At 36.7% G+C, this 20,012-nt stretch overlaps 2 protein-coding genes across 7 annotated transcripts; both read right to left on the bottom strand.

The window, feature by feature from the left end:
• Positions 1-1,078: 1,078 nt before the first annotated feature.
• Positions 1,079-6,089, bottom strand: LOC18442001 (CAAX amino terminal protease family protein). 2 transcript variants are annotated; one of them, XM_006852225.4, is made up of 8 exons: positions 5,956-6,089; positions 5,721-5,791; positions 5,148-5,459; positions 3,451-3,511; positions 3,011-3,135; positions 1,832-1,894; positions 1,616-1,740; positions 1,079-1,390 (listed from the first exon to the last, which is right to left on the bottom strand). In XM_006852225.4, the coding sequence occupies exons 1-8, from the start codon at positions 5,984-5,986 to the stop codon at positions 1,249-1,251; spliced, it is 930 nt and encodes a 309-aa protein (XP_006852287.1). In that variant the 5' UTR covers positions 5,987-6,089; the 3' UTR covers positions 1,079-1,248. The 2 variants fall into 2 exon arrangements, with proteins under 2 accessions (XP_006852287.1, XP_088724895.1); XM_088868769.1 differs by lacking the exons at positions 5,721-5,791; positions 5,956-6,089 and adding an exon at positions 3,685-3,743 and having other exon boundaries at positions 5,148-5,228.
• Positions 6,090-8,206: 2,117 nt separating this feature from the next.
• Positions 8,207-19,938, bottom strand: TNO1 (TGN-related, localized SYP41 interacting protein). Of its 5 annotated transcripts, none has more exons than XM_020671939.2 (10): positions 19,536-19,938; positions 18,051-18,219; positions 17,560-17,861; positions 16,881-17,492; positions 14,151-16,706; positions 11,018-11,945; positions 10,252-10,901; positions 8,993-9,137; positions 8,766-8,847; positions 8,207-8,435 (listed from the first exon to the last, which is right to left on the bottom strand). In XM_020671939.2, exons 2-10 carry the CDS (start codon positions 18,154-18,156, stop codon positions 8,333-8,335), a joined length of 5,484 nt encoding a protein of 1,827 aa, XP_020527598.1. In that variant the 5' UTR covers positions 18,157-18,219; positions 19,536-19,938; the 3' UTR covers positions 8,207-8,332. The 5 variants fall into 5 exon arrangements, with proteins under 5 accessions (XP_020527598.1, XP_020527599.1, XP_020527600.1 ...); XM_020671940.2 differs by having other exon boundaries at positions 18,051-18,158; positions 19,536-19,834; XM_020671941.2 differs by having other exon boundaries at positions 16,881-17,511; positions 19,536-19,775.
• Between the last annotated feature and the right edge of the window lie 74 nt (positions 19,939-20,012).

Below are 20,012 nucleotides of genomic sequence, written 5' to 3'. Positions count from 1 at the left end.
AGGATTTTTTTCATTTTTTATTTTTTTGGATGGTTTTAATATCATAAGATAAACAATATTAAAAAAGAAAAATTGATTTTAAGTTTATAAAGGCTAAGATCTTGAAATTCACCAAATGAATGGTCTAGATTCATTTTTGGAGGGGACTCATTTTGACCATATCTAAAATTCAAATTGAACTTTTTTTTTGGGGGGATTGATTATTGAGATGAAGAGAGTGTGTGTGTAAAATTTTGGATCACACAAATACCACAAACATGGTTTTTTAGAAAAGTCGTTGCATTATACTATGATACAACCGTTGTATTAGATCACTACTCATATATATATATATATATATATATATATATATATATATATATATATATATATATATATATATATATATATATATATACATGGTTTATCTAGAGTTATCGACCCCCTCAAAATATAAAGGTTAAAGCTAAATAGGGTTGTGATGGGTGTATATATCAAAACGATAATTATTTTTTGTTTAAAAAATTATTTTAATGGATAACTTAACTATTAAACAAGAGCAAATTTAAAATTTTTACAAAAGTACAATGGCAATTTGGAAGTTAGTGTCCGAGAATTTTATTTGTAAAGTGTCATTGTCTTCTAATAAAAATTTTAACTTTACCTTTCATGGAGATAACAAAAATACCCATTGTCACGTAGTAATATTTACAAATTACTCTTACTTAATGATGAAGATATCACAAAAAGTAACTTTTTTTAAAAAAATAGACTACAAAATTAATAAATCCACCCTTTCTCTATCTTTAACATTTGTAATTTGAAGGTTTGTAAATTTTAGATTACCCTCTATATATATATATATATATATATATATATATATATATATATATATATATAAAACCGGCCTCCACTGTCTTTCCATGAACTATTTAGGTGGCCAGGACTCAAATACGTTCAAAGTGTAGACAATTGGAACCAGCACTCAACAAACACTATAGTTCAAACAATATAGAGGCAGAAGATTGAAATGTTGAAATGATTAGCAAAAAAAGAAGGTTCCTTTTATACCGCATCAGATATTTTTTTAACCAAATCCTTTTTCAAAAATCTAAATAGTGGTTGCAGGGTATGATTATATCAAGTCAACAATATTTTCTACACTTGGACAAAATTCCATATCAAGGGGATACGATGACAATAGTACACATCAAGAACTTAAATGGCATTTATATCTTACAATTCTGTAGCTTCAATAATAGGACCAGATCACATTTCAGTTTTGTTCTTAGAACTGTATCGCCACAATGTAGCTCCTATAAGATTGTTCAATGAATGAGAAGCCATGGGTACAAGCACGCTAGAGGACATAATGGTTCCGAGACCGTAAATGAACCCAACAACTGAAGCCCTGCCAGATCGTAATACTAGAGCAAGTTAGCAGTCCTCATCATATTTCCAACAGTTTAATCATTTTAATGCATTTTCAAAACATGACATTACCTTTTTCTTAAAAAAGAAAACTATGCATAAACGTTTTTATTAGATCTTACTGATGCCAAAGTTATGGAGTGTATGTGAAACACATTGAGCACCAAAAGAATTTCACAAATAATTAATGAAAAGAAAGATTTACCAAATCGCAAAGGATAGTTTCCTGCCATTTCCCAAGTGCAGAGCTCCAAATAGAGACCCTATAACTAAGGCGCTCTTCCAATTTAGCCCAAAAAGGGGCAGAAGTGCCCCACGAAAAAGGAGCTCCTACAAGGTCAAAGTTAGTTTGTCACATGGTGCTTATGATTGACAATGTTCAAAAGAAATCAGACCAATGTTCTCTTAAAATGCACTTTACCTCACTTATTCCAGGTAAGAAAGCTACCATAGCATAATCCAATGGATTTAAAGAGCTCAGAACCTGAAAGACATCGAGCGCAGAAAAGACAAAAACGGGGTACAAGGTGAAGGTCATTTTATTCTCCAGTTACCAAATAAATTATCTTTAAATACTATGATTTTTTAAATTATTTCGTTAGTTTTTTTTGGGGTAAGTTTTAAAAGAAATTTGGGTAACTAATTATTTCATTAGTTATAGAGCAAAGGATGCTGCATTATTAATTCTTTCATTTTTATTATTTCAAACTAGAAATGAGCAAGATGGCAGAAATAGAGTGGTTATTTTTTACCCTGCATGAGCAAACAACCTATTTATGCCTTCTGTTTGGAACCTAGTGAAAGAGGCTTTCAGAGTGATTAAACGGTATGGCTTGTCATACCAGTAGAATTTCAGGATTGAAATCTAATCCAAAGCTTAAGGGTAACATGCTTCTCATTTGAATCTGATTTATTTAATCTGAGTTTTACTTGAAACAAAAGCAATAAGCATAAAGGATTGAACCAAGAAGGAAAATAGAATAAATTAGAAAAGCCCACTCAAGAGATGATAAGGTGGCAAGTAATCAAGAATATGATTTAAACACTACTCTAAAAACCACACATCAAGAGGCCCAAGAGACCTCAGCTCCATTTCTATGAGACAGAAAGAAAACAGCTGAAACATAAAGAGAGATCATTTCAAATATCCAAGCTTTAATGCATTTGTTAGGAGGTGCAAGTTGGTTCAAGTGGAAAGTCCAAAAAGGACAAAGAGAAAGCCCAAAAGGACATGATTGGAAGTAGTTACAAAAGATATGGGGACTTATGGCCTTACTGAGAGCAAAGTGACGGACCAGGATTCATGTATCCGACCCCAAATAGTTGGAAAAAAGCTATGATGATGATCCAATAAACATAAGATGTCCCAGATTAAATCTTGCACTGCCTAGCCAAAGGTTTATAGTCTGAACAATCAGAACTTCCTAAATGGTTCATCAGAAATAAGTTTTGAAAACATGAATCATGAATCTAGCATCCTTGTTTCATCTGAACTACCCAAACATGATCGCTAACAGCACCAGAAACTCATTTTGGACACACTTTATAGGTCTTGGACTTATATTTTCAGTAAATAAGGAAAGAATCATATATTGCCCACCTGTTGATTAGCTGCTTCACTAGACTCTGCAAATTCAGGCCACATCTTCAAAAGGAAATACCGGCATGATGATACTGTTATTATGGAACCTGTGATTAATTGAAGATGCCACCATTCAAAGTCAACTGGGAAGACGAACATTCAGTAGTCAGCGACCATTCTCCATTCATCAGAATATGCCAAAAACTTCACAGGGCAAGCATTGACATGTGTAACAAGCTACCTAAAGACCAACAAGCTAGAAAAAGACTGAATCTTACAGTGAGAAGCTAAAACTGCAGCAAATCTCATTATTGCCATTTTTTGGTAGCATTAGCATCATAATACAACCAATATAGGCATATGTATTATTCCATTTATTGATACTGTTTCGCTCTTTAATGGCCAATGAAGGTATTGCATAGCGTGTAGACATTAAAAACATTAGGTGAAATATTTACATGATACATCCATTAGGGTGTCAGGGACTGCCCATCCTTCCATGGATGAAATATGAGATATCTGCAAAATAAAATTAGAAATGATTGTGAGCTGTTCAACTTAAGAAGAATACTCGAAGAACAATTGGTTCCGTGCCCAATAAATCAAATTAATTCTAAAATAGTTAGGAAGTAGATTCTCAATGCCACAATAATCTCTGTCCATATTCAACTGAAAAAGAACAAGAGACTCACTTTATGGAAACGGACAATACTTTGCTAGACTTTCAAATTCAAAAGAGCGATTCCAAATTCTGAAAATAGTAGCAGACAGATAAATAAAACTTATGATCGAAATCCCATATACTGAATCATATTCATTTTATGAAACCCTATATGTCAATGACTCGAAATTCATAAATGCAGATCAGGAATAAATGACTCATCAAAATAAAGATCATGGGTATGAAATAATACAAAAAACAGAAGGCAACCTGAAGCAGCTCCTTACATATGAATGAGTTTTTAATTACCGAGAAATCATAAATAATGCAGCTTACCAAATTTGCTTTCTAATATCTGAATAAAAATTGATCTTACTCAGTCCCAGTCATATTCTCATATCACATGATTGTTTTGGGCGTAATGACGTCAAAAATGATGCTTCCCAGGTCCAAATCATCATATTCATGCTCAAGTAGGGCTCCATTTCATCAACATTGCAGAAAAAGAGGCTTACCAGCTCGTAGTAATTAAACTCATGCTAAGTTATGGCACCAAATGATTAAAAACATTGAGTTGTAACCAAGCTTCTAATATGGTAATTCTCGACTTGCTGGCCATGTATATGAAAATATTATTTACATTTTCAGCATGGTTTTAAATCTTGACTGGATAAACTCAACTCAGCCGAGTTACGTGGTACTCAGCACCTTGTCGAGCTGAGTTCCTAGGTACAAACTCGATTACATAAAATAAAAAACAGAAATTTATATTGTTTACTCAATCAATCATTAATTTTTTATAATAATTTTGATTTTTGATGATGATTTGTGATTTTTTCTTCTCATATGCTATATTTTTCTACTTTTCCCCTTTTGTGAATTTTCTAAATTGTTTCCTGTTATAAATCTTTTTTTCCAAATTCCATCTTTTATTTTTTATTTTTCCACCTTTTTTGGACTTTTAATGTTGTTTATTCCAGTGTCCTTTTCACTGTTTTTCTTAAAAAAATTTTAAATTTTTGTTTTTCTTTATCCACTCGGATTTGCCTGAGTTACTCAGCTGTGGAGGCCTGAGTCCCATGTCCCGAGTCCAAGTGGAGCAATTGAACCTCGTTTTCAATATAACTCTATTACAACTTCTAAGCCATCAAATGAAATATTGACATCTCGCCTGCCATCTACCAAGATAGGGATTGATGCAAAGACAGATTCTCATCCACTTACAAACATTTACTAGGTAATAATTAGTACAATAAAAAAAAAGGCAACTTAAGCCAACTAAAACCAGTCCAAAATATGGAGTAACTGGGCCAAGAAAAACAATGCGCCAATGACTTCGATCTATCAAAGAACAAAAAAAAAAAAAATCTACATCACTGGCTCTTTTAGGTTTTTCTAAAATCCTGAAATAGACTGTCAGCTCAACTGCTCAAAGAAAAGAGTTCAGTTCATCACAAATAAGTAAAACAACAGACAAAAGCACAAGAATTTCACCTGTCGAATTATTGCTCCCAAAGCAAATATGGAGCCAGATGTGAGAACACAAGCTTGGAGCACACTATCCCTCGAAGGCCTACGAAGAGAGCTCTTATCATCAACAAGTATTTCATGACTGCTCTTATGAATGAAATCATCTTGACTAGAAGGATTATCAATTGGAGCGCTAATGGAATTCGGAACCCTATCGAGCTCATCTAATGGAGTCTGTGTGATTTGGATCGTATTCTGTTCAAGTTTTCCTCTGTTCCGTGAAAGTTTCTGCTTTGAATTGCGCTTTGCTGAGACAGCAAAATCTGGTTTAGAGCCCTAAAACATAAGAGAAATAAATCATCACCATGAAATCTCAGTGAGGATAGGCACCTCTTTGGAAACAAAACACTGACAAGAAAAAATCGAAGATAACTTTAAACATTCACATGAAAAATGGCAGGATTCATCATCAATAAGTAACAGTGTAACACCATACCACATTTCAGCATAAGAGATCTATCCATAAAAATAAAAAAAAAAGGAAAAGAGAGAGAGAGTGGGAATTTTCAAATAATTAAAATTGCAAATTGTACTTACACCTCGATGTTTAAAGTGCGATGAATCACTTCCAGAGAAGAGAAGCCCAATAGGCCTGAATACCAAGTAATCTGATCAAAGAAATGAAAATCAACCGCATAATTAACAACTGATGGCCCTAAAATCCCTCTCTCTCTCTCTCTCTCTCTCTAAACATCTAGATGGATTCCATAACTAAATTACACGAAAAAGGCCGAGAGCTTTACAGGATGTGTAGTGAGAGATTATTGGGTACCTGCACTGATAGCGGCTGACTTAATCATCATCGTTTCTCTCTCTTCACTGTCTATGGATATATATAAATCCTCCGTCGTATTATTCTTCCCGCTTTATGCGAGGAGCAAACGCATTTTAATCCCATTTTCAACGAATCATTCTGTAAGGGCGAGGATTTGATATCATGATCCCGCGGCAGCATAGTATATGGTATTTCCCCGTGTGAAAGTAGGATATGTTTTTGGATCCGTCTAAGACTTACCACATCACTGTTTTTTAGAATAATGTGATTTTTCTTTTAGTTTTTAAGGACTGGTTTGCAAGTGCTTTTTCCGCCAGTTAACTATTTTTTCCACCGCGATCCGTACCGCGTCTTCACTTATCCAAACGGTTTTGCGATGCAGTCTCTAATTTGAATGTTTAGATCCTAAACTCTATATAAACTTTTTTCTTTTAAAAAAAGATCGGTGACCAAGATCGGGCATTGCAAAAACCGGTTCAAATCAGTGAATAGACACGTACAAAAATAATGAACCGATCCGGATCAATAAACTGATGTTTTTACTGTAACAAAATGAAGTTTTTATTGTAGCAAAACATTGTTTTAATTTAGCAAATCGCCGGTTCTCTTCTAGACCCATACAATTTCCTATATATTGATAGAATCGGCATGGGGTGACCAATTTCAGGTCGGACCGAGTGATTTCGTGCCGACCCAGCATTTTTTAAATCATTGGTATTACCTCATGGAGCGAAGGATAAGAACATCATTATCATCATCATCCAAGCCTTATCCCATCCATTTGACGTTGGCTACACAACTCCTGATGAAAAGATACAACAAAGTTTTCCGTTGGCTTAGGACAAAGTATTGAAAGAGTCAAAGATCGTATTTTACAATCTCTCTTGAATGTTCTCCTCCACGCCCGACGGTCGGGGAACTCTTCGGATGGACATTTATGTCAATCTGAAATATCTTGCGAACTCCTTTTCACTCTCTAGCTGTCTCATAGAACTTGGATTGTACTTTTAGAATGTTTCTTTGGAAATCCAAACCCCGCACGTGTTGGTAAGCTACTTCGCAATAGTTCAGGATTGGTTCTTTTTTCCTTAAGCTACTTCGCAATAGTTCAGGATTGGTTCTTTTTTCCTTCTCGGGTCAATGTGGCTCTTCGACTGCCAATCATGCTGAATTGGTTGCCCTCCTTCAAAGCCTTCAAGTTATTATTGGGAGGGAATTCAATGGATACATTATAATTGAGGAGGATTCCCTAGTGTTATCAAATGGTCCTGCTTGGTCCTTATTTACCATCTGGTTAAAAATTCAAGATCTTTGTGCTCTGCTTAATTTGAGGATTTCTTCTGACCACACCCTTCCCCTTCAGCTAATGATGTTGCTGATGGCCTAGCTAAACTTGGTGTTACTCTTTCATTTTCACAAGTTTCTAACGCTTTGGAATTACTCTTTCCTTTTCACAAGTTTCTAAGGCTTTGATCCAATCCTTGTGAACTCATTCTCTCGAAGCTCGAAGCATCTTTTTAATAAAGGCTCGTAACATTTATCAAAAAAGAGAAAAATTGCACGAAGAGACTCAGAATTTTTCCTTCATGAGAATTTTCAATGTAATTTGCACAAACGACGAGCTTCAAGATTGAGCCCCACTCATTCACACAAGCCGGGTGTCCGAACGTTTTGCTCTAGTCCAAAGTAATGCTTATGGTTCAAACTAGTGGCCTTCAATGTCCACCCAAAATGACAGGGCTGGGTATGACAGGGCCAGCCAGGCCCGAGCCTTGTCTATGCTCGGTCAAGTGCAGATCAGCCAAAAGGTCCCTAGCTCAGTCTTGGCAGGGACAGGGCGGGCCAGGGCACTAGCCCAATCTTGGTAATGCCCGGACTGGGCCGTGGCACTAGCCTAGTCCAAGCTTGGCTAGGCTCAACCTTGCCTTGCTCTCAATCATATCTTGTGGCCCAGACTCTAGTTTTTCAGAGCAAGTACGGGCCGGGCTGCCCATCTCCATTGATAGATAGATACGAATTTCATCATATTTTTTAACACGAGAAAAAAAAACTATTAAAGCAGCCTAGATTGGGATATGATGATCACATCTATCAGTGGCAAGAAGGGTAATATGCCAAACAGAACATTTTGTAAGAACATGAAAAGAATCAATCTGGTCTATAAATTCATGTGCTTAAAAGGTGGGCAGGCCTCTACTCATAATGAATCATACAAATTGAAGGAGAAGATGAAAATGAATCATACAAATTGAAGGAGAAGATGAAAATGAATCAATTGATCAGATTTGTTGCACAAAAATCAAAACCAAGATGTATTTACACTACATTATGCTCTCCAACTGCCCTTTACAATTACTCTTTCTCAATAAAAAGGTTACAAAATGGAAGCAAAAGCACATAAATGCAATAGAAGCCAGTAGGTTATGAGGCCCATCCTAGCTCCTGGTCGTCTCATCAAAACACGTCCGGCTGATACCCTACAAACAATGCCGAATCTGGTCATGAAAACAGTTGAAAAGCAAAACAAAAGATAGGTCATACTAACCCTAGAAAAACCCAAAGCCAAAGTGACCAGTAACTATATTTGTGTGGGCGTTAAGATCAAGGGTTTGTGGCTTAGGTAAACAATTTCATTAATGTTGACACTAGGGTGTGCAGCATGTGAAAAGTTGCTATATTCGTGCAACTCGTGCACTTAGGATTCGTTAACATGATGAAAATAAAAATTAAAAGCAAAACAGATTACGGTTTGGGCTCATCGAAGGCATTGAAATTTTAAGAATAAACAAAAAAAATGCATGGTGTACCAGACACCATCGATCTTGTCTGCCATCAGCTTCGCTGACTTTGGTATAAGACCTGATGTGTTGAGAGACTTGAATACATGACCTGCAAGAGAACAACCAGCGAATATAGCAAACCCAACATTTACTAAGAATAAAGACAATACAGCCTTAGATTCTGTATATTAAGTGTGCCAAAAATAAACAAACCAAACCCTTAGACCTAAAACTACGAGGCAGTAGATACAAACCTTTGTCATCATCTTCAAGTTGGTTATTAATCAAACGATCCGATTCTGTATCAATGGTCAAAGCAAGATGGTCTGTTGATCCTTTCCGGAGTGTCCTAACATGAGCAGCAGCAGGAGATATCGTAGGAATGGGACTCTTGCTTGACTGGTCCTCGAGTAAATGGAAGAAAGCGTAAGCTATAAGTGTTGGCGATAATTTTCGTGATCATAAATATTATCATATATATTGACACAAAGAGTCCAATAACAGAGAGATCATGAGGGGCACGTGTGCTGTGTTTGAAAGAATGCATGTACGTGGCTTGTGTGATTTGCCTTAAAACTTGTGTCCACACACACACAGGTACAAGAGATGGAAGCAGAGAGAGAAAGAGAAAGAGAGGTCCTTCAGATGCAGCCTCCATGGTCCCATTTAGGTCAACGTATCTTGTTTTTGAAGAACAAGGTCAATGTATCTTGTAGTAACAAAAATCACATTAAAAGACTTCAACACTATACTGTTGAGGGTGGCAATAATGATTACCCCATTGCATATCCTAGGATGAAAGTAATGTCATACCAGACTTCCGATAAGTATCCATAGAACTGCAAACCAAACCACTCCGACTGGTAAGGCTTAGAAATTATTATATTGTAATAAGTGAATAAGTGAATAGTTTCATTGATGGGTAGCTATAGGCCCCAAAACTACTACTTTAATTGCATAAATGGACATCGAACACTCTGATTCATAGGTAGTTAACAGCCATTACTTATAAACCCAGTAATCCAACAGGGAAATCTTAAGAAGTCATACTTAAGACCTCTTACCCCAAAATTTCATTCTAGTTTATTGAGTTGTCTAGTTGTTTTCAATGTGTTAAATGGATCTTTGGTGTGTGGACGGGAAAAATTTGCAACCCTCATCGAGGGTCAAGTGTGTTGAACAACTTCAATATGTCTCACTCATAAAGGTTTTATAACTCTTCATAAAGTAAGAGAAGTATCTAAGTATAACATCCACAATTCATGACATATCTCAGAAATATTTAGACACTTTAACCAGAATAAGTATGTGGCTACACTAAGATGTAGAACCTCCAAGACATTTGATAAGGTCCCTCATGGGATCCTTGCAATTCCTCACCTTCAATGGTATTTGGGAGTGACAGCATTAAGAGAAAAATATTAAATGCAAAGAAAAAAATGATGTCTTTTATGAGTATGAATAAATGATAAAAGTATGACAAACAGATTAGATAATAAAGAAAGAAATTCACCGTATCATCGATTTCAGATATCTCTGATCCAGTTGCTTGAGAGGATGCTACAAAAGCACTTCTTTCGTGATCCATTTCTTGTGGATCTGCCTGCTCAGAATGGGACGCTTCAAGCAGTTTAACTTTAGCTGACAAATCATCTACAACATTCTGACTGCTCCGGAGCATAGCATCCAAACTTTGGCTGCGTAACTTCAAGTTTTCAGAATCCTGAACAATGGATATCACCATCTTCTCTAATAAGAGCAAAATTGCCTTTGCACTCAAAGGCTCTTTTTCTTCCAAAATACCATTACCTCCATAATTTGAAATTATTCTCTCCAAACCTGAAATTAGGTCTGCAATCTCGTTAGCTTTTGTCTCTGTATCTTGAGCATTGTCAGCGAGCCTCGCATTTTCCTGCCTCAGATGCAAGACTTCACTATCATGAGATACAAGAACTGACTGCACCTTTTCCTTCTCATGGATCAACATGTTCACTCTCTCTTCCAATTCTAAGTAATGGTCAACAATGTAAAATAGCTTGTCACCAAGACCCAACATGAAATTTGAGCTCTTGGTTTCAGTGTTGTCATGTTCAAATTTTAATCCCTTCACTTTTTCAAAGAGAGTTTCCAACTGTGAACCTGACATGATATGCTTACTAGATTCTGCAGGCCCAAAGAAACAAGAGGTAAGTTAGAATGTTATAAATAAAGGAAGAAATGTAGGGACTCATTACATGTCCTTTGCAAGGAAAGAGTCAATTAAATAAAATAACACTCACCTTGATCTTTAGCTGCCAAGTTGCGAGGCACTAGCAAGAGCTCATCTTCCTTTGCCTTCAATAAATCCTTGCAAGCCTGATAATCCTCCAACATAAGCTTCAGCTCATTACAAGAATTGTGCAGTGATTCCCCATCACTCTCCAGCTTCGAAATTCTCTCAATGTTTACATCCCTTTCTCTGACAGCATTTTCTGAAGTCAGTTCGGTTTCTTTCAATTTATTTTGCAGTGCTTCAAGGGTCCGTGATCTCTCAATCCCAACCAATTCGGTTTCTTTCAATTTACTCTGCACTTCTTCAAGGGTCCTTGATCTCTCAGTCCCAACCAATTCTGCTTCAAGCAATTTGGCCTTAACATCATTCAACTCCAGAGATTGAACCTGAATCCTTTCTCTTGCAACAGACAGAAAGTTTAACACTGCCTTCACAGATTTATCGATTTCATCCAACTTCTCTTGCACATAAACATTTTGGTCTTGTGAATCTATCTTGAAACTCAATAATTTTGTGAAATTATCAGACTCTACAATCTGGAGTTCTTCAGTAGCATCAGCACATGCAGAAAGTAAAATATTTATGCCTTTCTGCAGTGTGGATATTGCGTTCTCTTGGATCTTGTTGTAACTTGTCAAATTATTAAAATCAACTCGTATTGCTTCCATGAATTGAGACATGAGATTTACTTCATTCTTTGTTGTCTGCAGCAGTTGCAACAGAACAGTAATTTGTGAATCCAAAGAGGTCGAAAAACCTTCAAATTTACCTCCAAGATTCTTAATTACCCTGTGCAAACCCTCGAGACCCTCTGCTATATACGACGGGAGATTATCAACAATGTCTTCTCTTCCTGCTTCAATACTATCAGCCATGCCATTTGGATGTTCTTCACATTCAGCAACTGGATTGGCCAGTGATGGAAAACGACCATTCTGAGGAGGAAAAAAGTAGAGAACAATGCAAAGATCAGAACCACAAATTGAGCCATAAAGAGATATAAGAAAAGACAGATAGATATCCATGAACATCTCATGAAAAGTACTGTAATGAAAATCACGCACTAACAAGACAAACTTGGCCAGAAAATTTTCAACTAAGATAAGATTGAATACCAAAGTATTACTAACAAGCCAGTTTTCAAGAAATTACTAACATGCCAGAATATATGCATGATTCTACATTTTAATATGTAATATATTATTTACTTATATAATTTACTAATATTATATGATACAATAAATTTTATATGGTCTACAAAATATTTACTCGATATATTACATTAATAAATTAATATATAATTATATTACGGTACATACAATATTATTACATCATATAAAGATACATCTATATAGTATATACATCTTGTGTATGGGAATATAATATAGGTTATTTATGTACCAACATAAAGGGTCTAGATGGATGCCTAACATTTGCGTATAAAGAGATGCTTTAGAGCGGGCGACATAAAAAGAGAGCGTGCTCAGTTGTGCTTGTAGGGTCATGCTGAATGAGAGAATGAGGGAATGAAGGTCTTTTGGGGGGTCACATTCGATGAGAGAATAAAGGAATAAAGGTTTATGGGGAAAGATGCTAGAGAGGGGGGGGGGGGGGGGGGGGGGGGGGGGGGGGGGGGGCTATGGAGCGACATAATGCGTGTGATATATGTGATTAACTGCACACGACAGGCACACAAAGAAAGCTTTGCGTGAGAGTATCGTTACAGACATTAGCATATTATAAGAAAACTTTGGGAGCGGGTATCGTTACACACATTAGCGTATTATAAGCTTCGGATATAAGGTGCTTGCCTAGTCCCATAGCAAGCCCAATCTGCAAAGGGCCACCTAATGCTTTTTAAAACTATGCACTAGAGCAGGCACCACATATACAAGTAAAGCATCTCACGTACTAAATGTGGCAAGATGTTGTTAGGCATGGGCAAGCATATGACAATGAGTGTTGCATTATGCATCTATGCTTTCCTCTAGGCTAAGGATGTTGCTCATGCTGAATGTAACATAATCAGTGCTACATGGATATTGAGACAAGCCACTGTTCATAACTTTGTTAATAAGGCAGACAAGTCCATAATTTCTGAAATAGAATATATAGAAAATATGATGAACTGAATCATAATAAATTTTTTAAAACATATCCAAATAAATACTTATTATTAAAATAGATTACCTAGATAATATTTACTATGATATATACATATATATAATATTTAAATTGAAATATCAATAAAATTAATAAGTTAAATAAATCCAAGAAAGCAAGAAAATAAATTGCCAAGGTCATATTTGGATTGATAACTAACTAATGGTAATCAAATAAGGATATGAACCACAACTACATGCATCAGCGAGATTTCAAAGCAAAAGTGAGATTTTAAAGAGATGGTTGGTATAGAAAGATTAGACTTTACCAAATCAGGTCAAGAATATACAATGCATTAATGAGATAAGGTGCACATGTTGAAATATAAAAGTGAGGTCAAAAGGGCAAATTTGAAGCCTGCCATGCAGATTTTTATATGGAGCGCTCCAAATGTTTTTAGCTACAAGGCCAAGTGGGACCAGCAGAAGCATCAGAGACAGATGAAGACAGGTCCAACAAGGTCAGATGCCTCACATGTAGAGCCAGTATATGTTCGAGAAATTGAACATGCCCATCAGAATCAGTTTTTTCTTGGATCATTTAAATCTCACACATGCAAGGAAAATATGAGAAGTCCATATGTATAGATCCAATTCTATAAAGCCATAAGTGTGAATCATACCAGTGACAAATACATCCAACATAAAAAGTGAATCTCAATTCAAAGAATACCTAAACTCCACATACTTTTTGTGTAAAATCCCACTTCGCGGGTTTCGAAAAGTGAGGCAACCTATGAGCACCTAGGCACAATGAAAGGCATTGATGATACACATCCAAAGGAAAATGTGTCAGTGCTATATATTAATGTGCAATTAATATGTGCTGGTGGAAATCTTTTTAGTACAAAACATTTTGCATATTCATGCGCAACAAGTATGTACTTGGTGAACATATGCATTTGTGACTCTGTATATTGCTATGTATGCATATATTATGTACTCTGAGCTATGTATGATAAAGGAGTACAAACTTACCTGCTTGTCAATCAGATTGTGAGAATGAACTTGTGTGTCCTCATGAAGTGAATCTGAATGCTTTAGCTGGGCGAGCTGATTAAGTATATCATGAAGCAATTGCTCCAAACTTTTCAGGCCCTCAATTTTCTTTGAAAAGCTGTTTATCATGAGAGGAAGCATTCGACTTTCATCCTTGTGGAGCATTCTAAGGAAATCAAGCTGCCCAATAAGATTAGAGGTCTGGTTATCAAGTCTTGACCGAGTTTTAGTTAACTCTGCCATACATGCAGCCAACTCAGTCTTCAAAACACGCATTTCATGATCATTTTCGGATTCACCTCTGCTTTTTTCATCTGAAAGCAAAGAAAGTTTGCTCGCTGCCTGGGACAATGTGTCTTCAAGTGATTTTATAAATGCAGATGCATCCTCCAGTTTTCTAGCCTGAATAAGAGCTTCCTCCTTTGCTTTCTCTAATTCTTGCTCAGAATGAATCTTATCCGAGATGAATTCTCCAATCCATTTCACCTTGTCTATTGGCTCCTCAAATACAAGTTCAGTTGGAAGAACAATGGTTTCAATAGCATCCATTACTCTCTGCAACATACTATTGCTCTCCAATAAATACTTCTCCACTTGTTCCCTTTGATCCTTTGCCATTGTAATCTCCAATTCTAATATAGGCAAGCGTTCCAAATCAGCAGAAAGCTTCTTGATTTGGTCTTTGCACTCACTGACTGCAGCTTCATGCCGCTCAACCTCCACTTTCAATTTCTCAATGTCAGCATTTTTTTCTTCAAGGGAAAGCTTTAAGTTCTCTCGGTCTTGAAGCAAACCTTTCCCTTTCTTCACTGCCAGTGACAGTTTTTCCCTTAGCAAAGATGATTTCTCTTCAGTTCGCACAAGCTCTTTTTGCAGGGCATCTCTTTCAGTCTTCAAAGCCAATAACTCTTCCGAAAGTTTTCTAGCTTCCTGAGAGAGATCAGACATCTGGGATTTCTCTACTGCCTCCAAAATGGAAGCCTCTAACAACATCTTATAGTACTGTTCGAGTTCCTGGTCTTTATCATTCACTAGATTATGTAGCCTTTGGAGCTCTTCCATGTCCACAAGAGATGAGGTATTGATTCTTTCAGTGATAATCTGAAGGCATTTCTCAAACACAAAGCCCGAGTCTGAGGGAGACTGATAAACCACCTGTTGATTGTCTATGTAACCAGCAACCTCTATCAGCCTTTCCATCAGCTCTTCCTTCTCAGAAGATACCTGATGGGATTGTTTAACAATGTCAGTATACTTGCCTGTAAGCTCCTCAAATCCCATTTGAAGAGAATCCCTCTTCTGTCTTTCTTCTGAAAGACTTGTTTTGAGATTCTTAATTTCTGTTTGTGCCTCCATCAATTCAGATTCACACAACGAAGCTTTATTCTTCAATCGAGTTATTTCATCTTTGGCCTGAGAGAAAGAGACTCTCAACCACTCTATCCGACCTTCCAGCGATGAAACTGTCTTGGGTACATCAAAGCAAGAAAATGCATCACTATATTTATTTATAAGACCATCCTTTTCCTTCAAAAAGTTTTCTAAAGCCTGCTTTTGGTCCACAAGCCATCCAACCTTGTCAACAATTTGTTTGGAACTAAGCTCTTCAAGCATATTGACCTGAGAAATAATTCTTTCCAATTCCTGAATCGTTGTGCTCTTCTGCATCAACGATTCTTGAAGCGAAGAAAGCCAACTTTTAGTTTCAAGCAATTCTTCTTCTAGCATATGCACATGTTTATCTGAGCTAACTTGTGTGGCATCTAGGAGTTCAGATTTTTGTTGCAATTCAAGTAAGCATTTCTCGAGCTCATTTGTCTTCTCAGATAATGACTGCCTCAGTAAATCTCGCTGCTGAACCAATGATTTGCCTTTACTCACTGCCAAGCTAAGCTTTTCTTTTGCAGTCAACAACTTATTCTCTGCCTGCTCAAGATCCATACGCATTTTATTCCTTTCAGAGTTTGCCTCTTCTAGACTTTGTTGGGCCTTGCCCCACTGTTCAAGTAAAGCCCTCTTCTCCTCAAGGCATTTACCAGTGGAGACTTTCATATAAGCATCTCCCTCAGCCCATATCTTTTGGAGAGAACCCACATAAGAGAAAACAACATCACGTGCAATTGCATCTTGTACCACTTCAGATGAAAGTTCCTCACATTTTGCCTCAAAGGCACCATAAAAATTTGCTAGCTCACTGCTTTTTTCCGAAAGCTCAGTGATCCTTGCATTGAGTTCTTCAATCTCTTGGTCCTTGGTAAACAGCACGGCATGGAGCTCTCTCATGGTTCCCTCAGCATGTATCCTTTCACCCAAAGCATCATGAAGCTGAATAGCAAACTTGGAGCAATCATTAAGCATTTCATGCAAAGGTACATCCAAGGCCATGTCCATGCTATCACAAACATTTTCTTCAGCAAGTCGAAGACGATCAACTAGTGCATCACCACTCTCAGTGGACAAGAGTTGCTGCTCAGTTAATATTCGGAGCTGATGATGAAGGTCAATGAACTCCCTTGCAAATGCTGCTCTCTCTTCCTGCATCGGGAACTAGAATTAATAGAAGAATCAAACATGGAAAATGTGTGAAAATTTGTACTGAAACATAGGAATATCTAAATAGTAAATTAAGAAAACAGAGAAATGAGAGAGAGAGACAGAGAGAGAGACAGAGAGAGAGAAAGGGAGGGAGAGAAAACATAATCATATTACCTCCAACTTTCTCAAACGAGCATCAAGCTCATCGATTGCAGCATGAACAGTGGTAGAAAACTGAGAAATAAAAGATGTGGCATCTGAATCATCAGAAATAATAAGTGGAGAAGACCCAATTGCTGCTCCCAATTTCTCAACAGAGTTTGTGAGGGTAACCATGAGTTCCTGGTTCAGTACAGGTGCTTCTTTGGATGAAGCCATGCTCAATTTAAATTCTTCGAATTCACGAGCAATGAGTTCTTTTTCTGCGATGGTCTTTGCTAGCTCATGCTGCATCTTGGCCAACTCAGTTTTTATTTCAAGAGTTTTCTCATCTTCCATCATCAAGGATTCATTTTCTCTAGGAGATGGACCATCGCGAACATCATTTTCACTCACAATCACTAAGTCTTCTACACCAGAATTCCTCCTTTCAAGAGTGTCCAATTCATCGGGCGCATCAACAAAGGTTTCTTCCTTAGACACTTCTTCAACAGCAACAAAACTGGAGGTGAGACCTTCATGCTCAGCTGAAGAGTCTGACGAAGAAACCTGGAATGACCCATCCTCCTCATTCACCAATGAGCCATCTCCTCTGTGCACCATATCCAACTGAAAAGACCTGGACTCCTGCCACACAAGTACTTTACTACATAGGAAAACAAAAGATAGAGCAAACATTACAATGTTCTATTACCTGAATCAGGGGTTTATCCATCATAGAATCCACTCTTCCATCTGCCATTGGTTCCACAAATACATCTTCCTGGTTCCCATTCGCCAGTAGGCTGTAATCATGACTAGAGCCTTCTTTAGCATCAAGGGGTTCAAGATAAGTGGTAGCACCATGATCGTGAGAACTTGTTCCAGGTTCACCTTCACTGCATAAAGCTTCATCTTCACCATGTGATTCTCCCTCAGTTACAATTGAAATTTGAACAGTTGTATCCTGATTAGTTCCAGACTCCTCAACCAGAGTGCCATTGCTAACACCCACATCTGAAAAAGTAGAAATTCATGGAATATCAGTACATACAAGATCTCCATGATTTTCAGTTGAGTTGTATTGTTCACTGGACACACCATTATGGACTATTACATCATTAGACCCCAAAGAATGTTCTATGTATACACATGAAAATTGATTTTTATCAGAACTCCCATTGTCATGATTCACAGTTATTGTACCTGAGTAACCATCATCCAGTCCCGAATCACTGGCACTAGAAGAATTATGATCAGAAGTGCTTTCTGCTGTACTGGAGAGACCACCATTCTCATTATTCTCAGACATTTCTGCATATGGAGCCAATAGCTTTAATTTTAAGTTGTTTCCTCTATGACCAAATTAGACCTCCTTCAAAAAGAACCCAAATCACAAAAATGAAGAGATAAGTAAATGGTATGTACAATAAATGCATGAATATAATTGATTAAGTAATCCTATTTATCTCATGAACCCCCATCATCAATGATTAGCCAAAACATCCATAAACATATGTCTAGAAGACTAGAAAAAAAATCATTTCTTTTTACAACGGAAAAGAAAACCCATTTATGAGAAGAAACCTTCATCATCATCATCCAAGCCTTATCCCAATTATTTGGGGTCGGGTATTTCTGAGAAGAAACCAAATCACTAAAATGAACAATTAATAACATTAATCACTCGATAATTACAAGGAAATGAACAAGCATGGCTGAAGAGTGAAAACCCTATTTGACATGAAACCAGGTCCCCAATTATTCTCAATCATTAGACAGTGTGGTCCTTTATGGCAATACTCTTGGACAAATAAATCGCAATATAATTAAGTGCAAATACCAAGGACACAAACAAACATACCTCGCTAAGCTAATAGAAAACCAAAGTTACTCCCACGGTTCTTGAACAATTTCGTAGTCTAGCACATAAAGAGTTGATCCAATAGAATACCACTAACATGCATTTTCCTTAATTCTCATAAAACAGAAAGCCCACTCGCTAAACGATCCCAAATGACAAATATAAAGGATCCCAAATGACAAATAAACAACAAAATTATCTAAAAAGTAAAATCTCAAGCAAAATGCATGAACCAGATAAGGTAAACCACTCCCGTAATTCTTAAGCAATTACACAAATCAAACTCCAAAACATCTAAGAATGATAATCCTATTATCATTAGCAACTGCGATAACAACTATATCGCTATTGAGATTAGTATTAATCTTCAACAATGATACCAATAATAATCATTTTTTCATGACAATACCCCTAACATGTTAAATAAAATGCATAGAAGAGTACAGGGCAGTGAATGAATCGTTGAACTCACACAAACTAACATCAGAAAATTTCATAGAGTTCACTCATCGACAAAGTAATCCATAAGAAAAACATATTTTATGATCCAATTAATATCTGGGATCACAATTAAGCCAATTTTCTTCTCATAAAACTCTAAAATTAAAACACTATACAGAGACCCAGATCTCAACACAAATCCACATAAAAGTCCCAATAAACTAATCCTACCAATATACACGGAAGAAAAACAGCAAATATCGAACAATTAAAATTGAAATCCGAAAAATTGATCCCTTTTTCTCCCATTAAGGACATAAATATACAAGCGAAGAACAATACGATTCCCGAAACCTAGAAAAACCAGAAAACTGATAATAAATTACCTGGTATAAAGGGCTCAAGATCCTATAATGGAGGTCTAGCACGTGCAATCGAAGTAGGGTTTCAGTTGAGCAAGAAAACGAGCAGCAGAAATGGTGTAAAATGGGAGGCCAACGAACGAATTGTTGAAGAGCTTTAAAAATGTTAACCGAATTGCACGTGCTGCTCATGTAAGAAATTTTGGCGTCTGAAACTAAGAGTTCCCGTAAATTTCGGGCTTAAACACCAAAATTTCGGCTCTCTTTTTTCGTTCGGCTGAGAGACACTAAAATCACCCCAAAAAAAAAAAAAAAAACGGTGTAGTTGGCTTACTGAAGCATCCGTATATGTAGAGGTATGGTGCACCTTCGTATTTTATGCTTCCCCTACTGTCCAGCCCTCCAATTTTGGTAGAGAGAGTCGCTCACCGTTTGATCTTAGATCTAATGTTTTAAAGTATTTTATTTTTAGTTTTTTTTATACAAATCGTATGAATATAA

The sequence above is a fragment of the Amborella trichopoda genome, chromosome 6 (genome assembly GCF_054954075.1).
Source record: "Amborella trichopoda isolate Santa Cruz 75 chromosome 6, AtrichopodaSantaCruz75HAP2 v2.0, whole genome shotgun sequence".
In the NCBI taxonomy this organism is placed as follows: Eukaryota; Viridiplantae; Streptophyta; class Magnoliopsida; order Amborellales; family Amborellaceae; genus Amborella; species Amborella trichopoda.
This window is presented reverse-complemented; position numbering and strand designations above follow the sequence as displayed.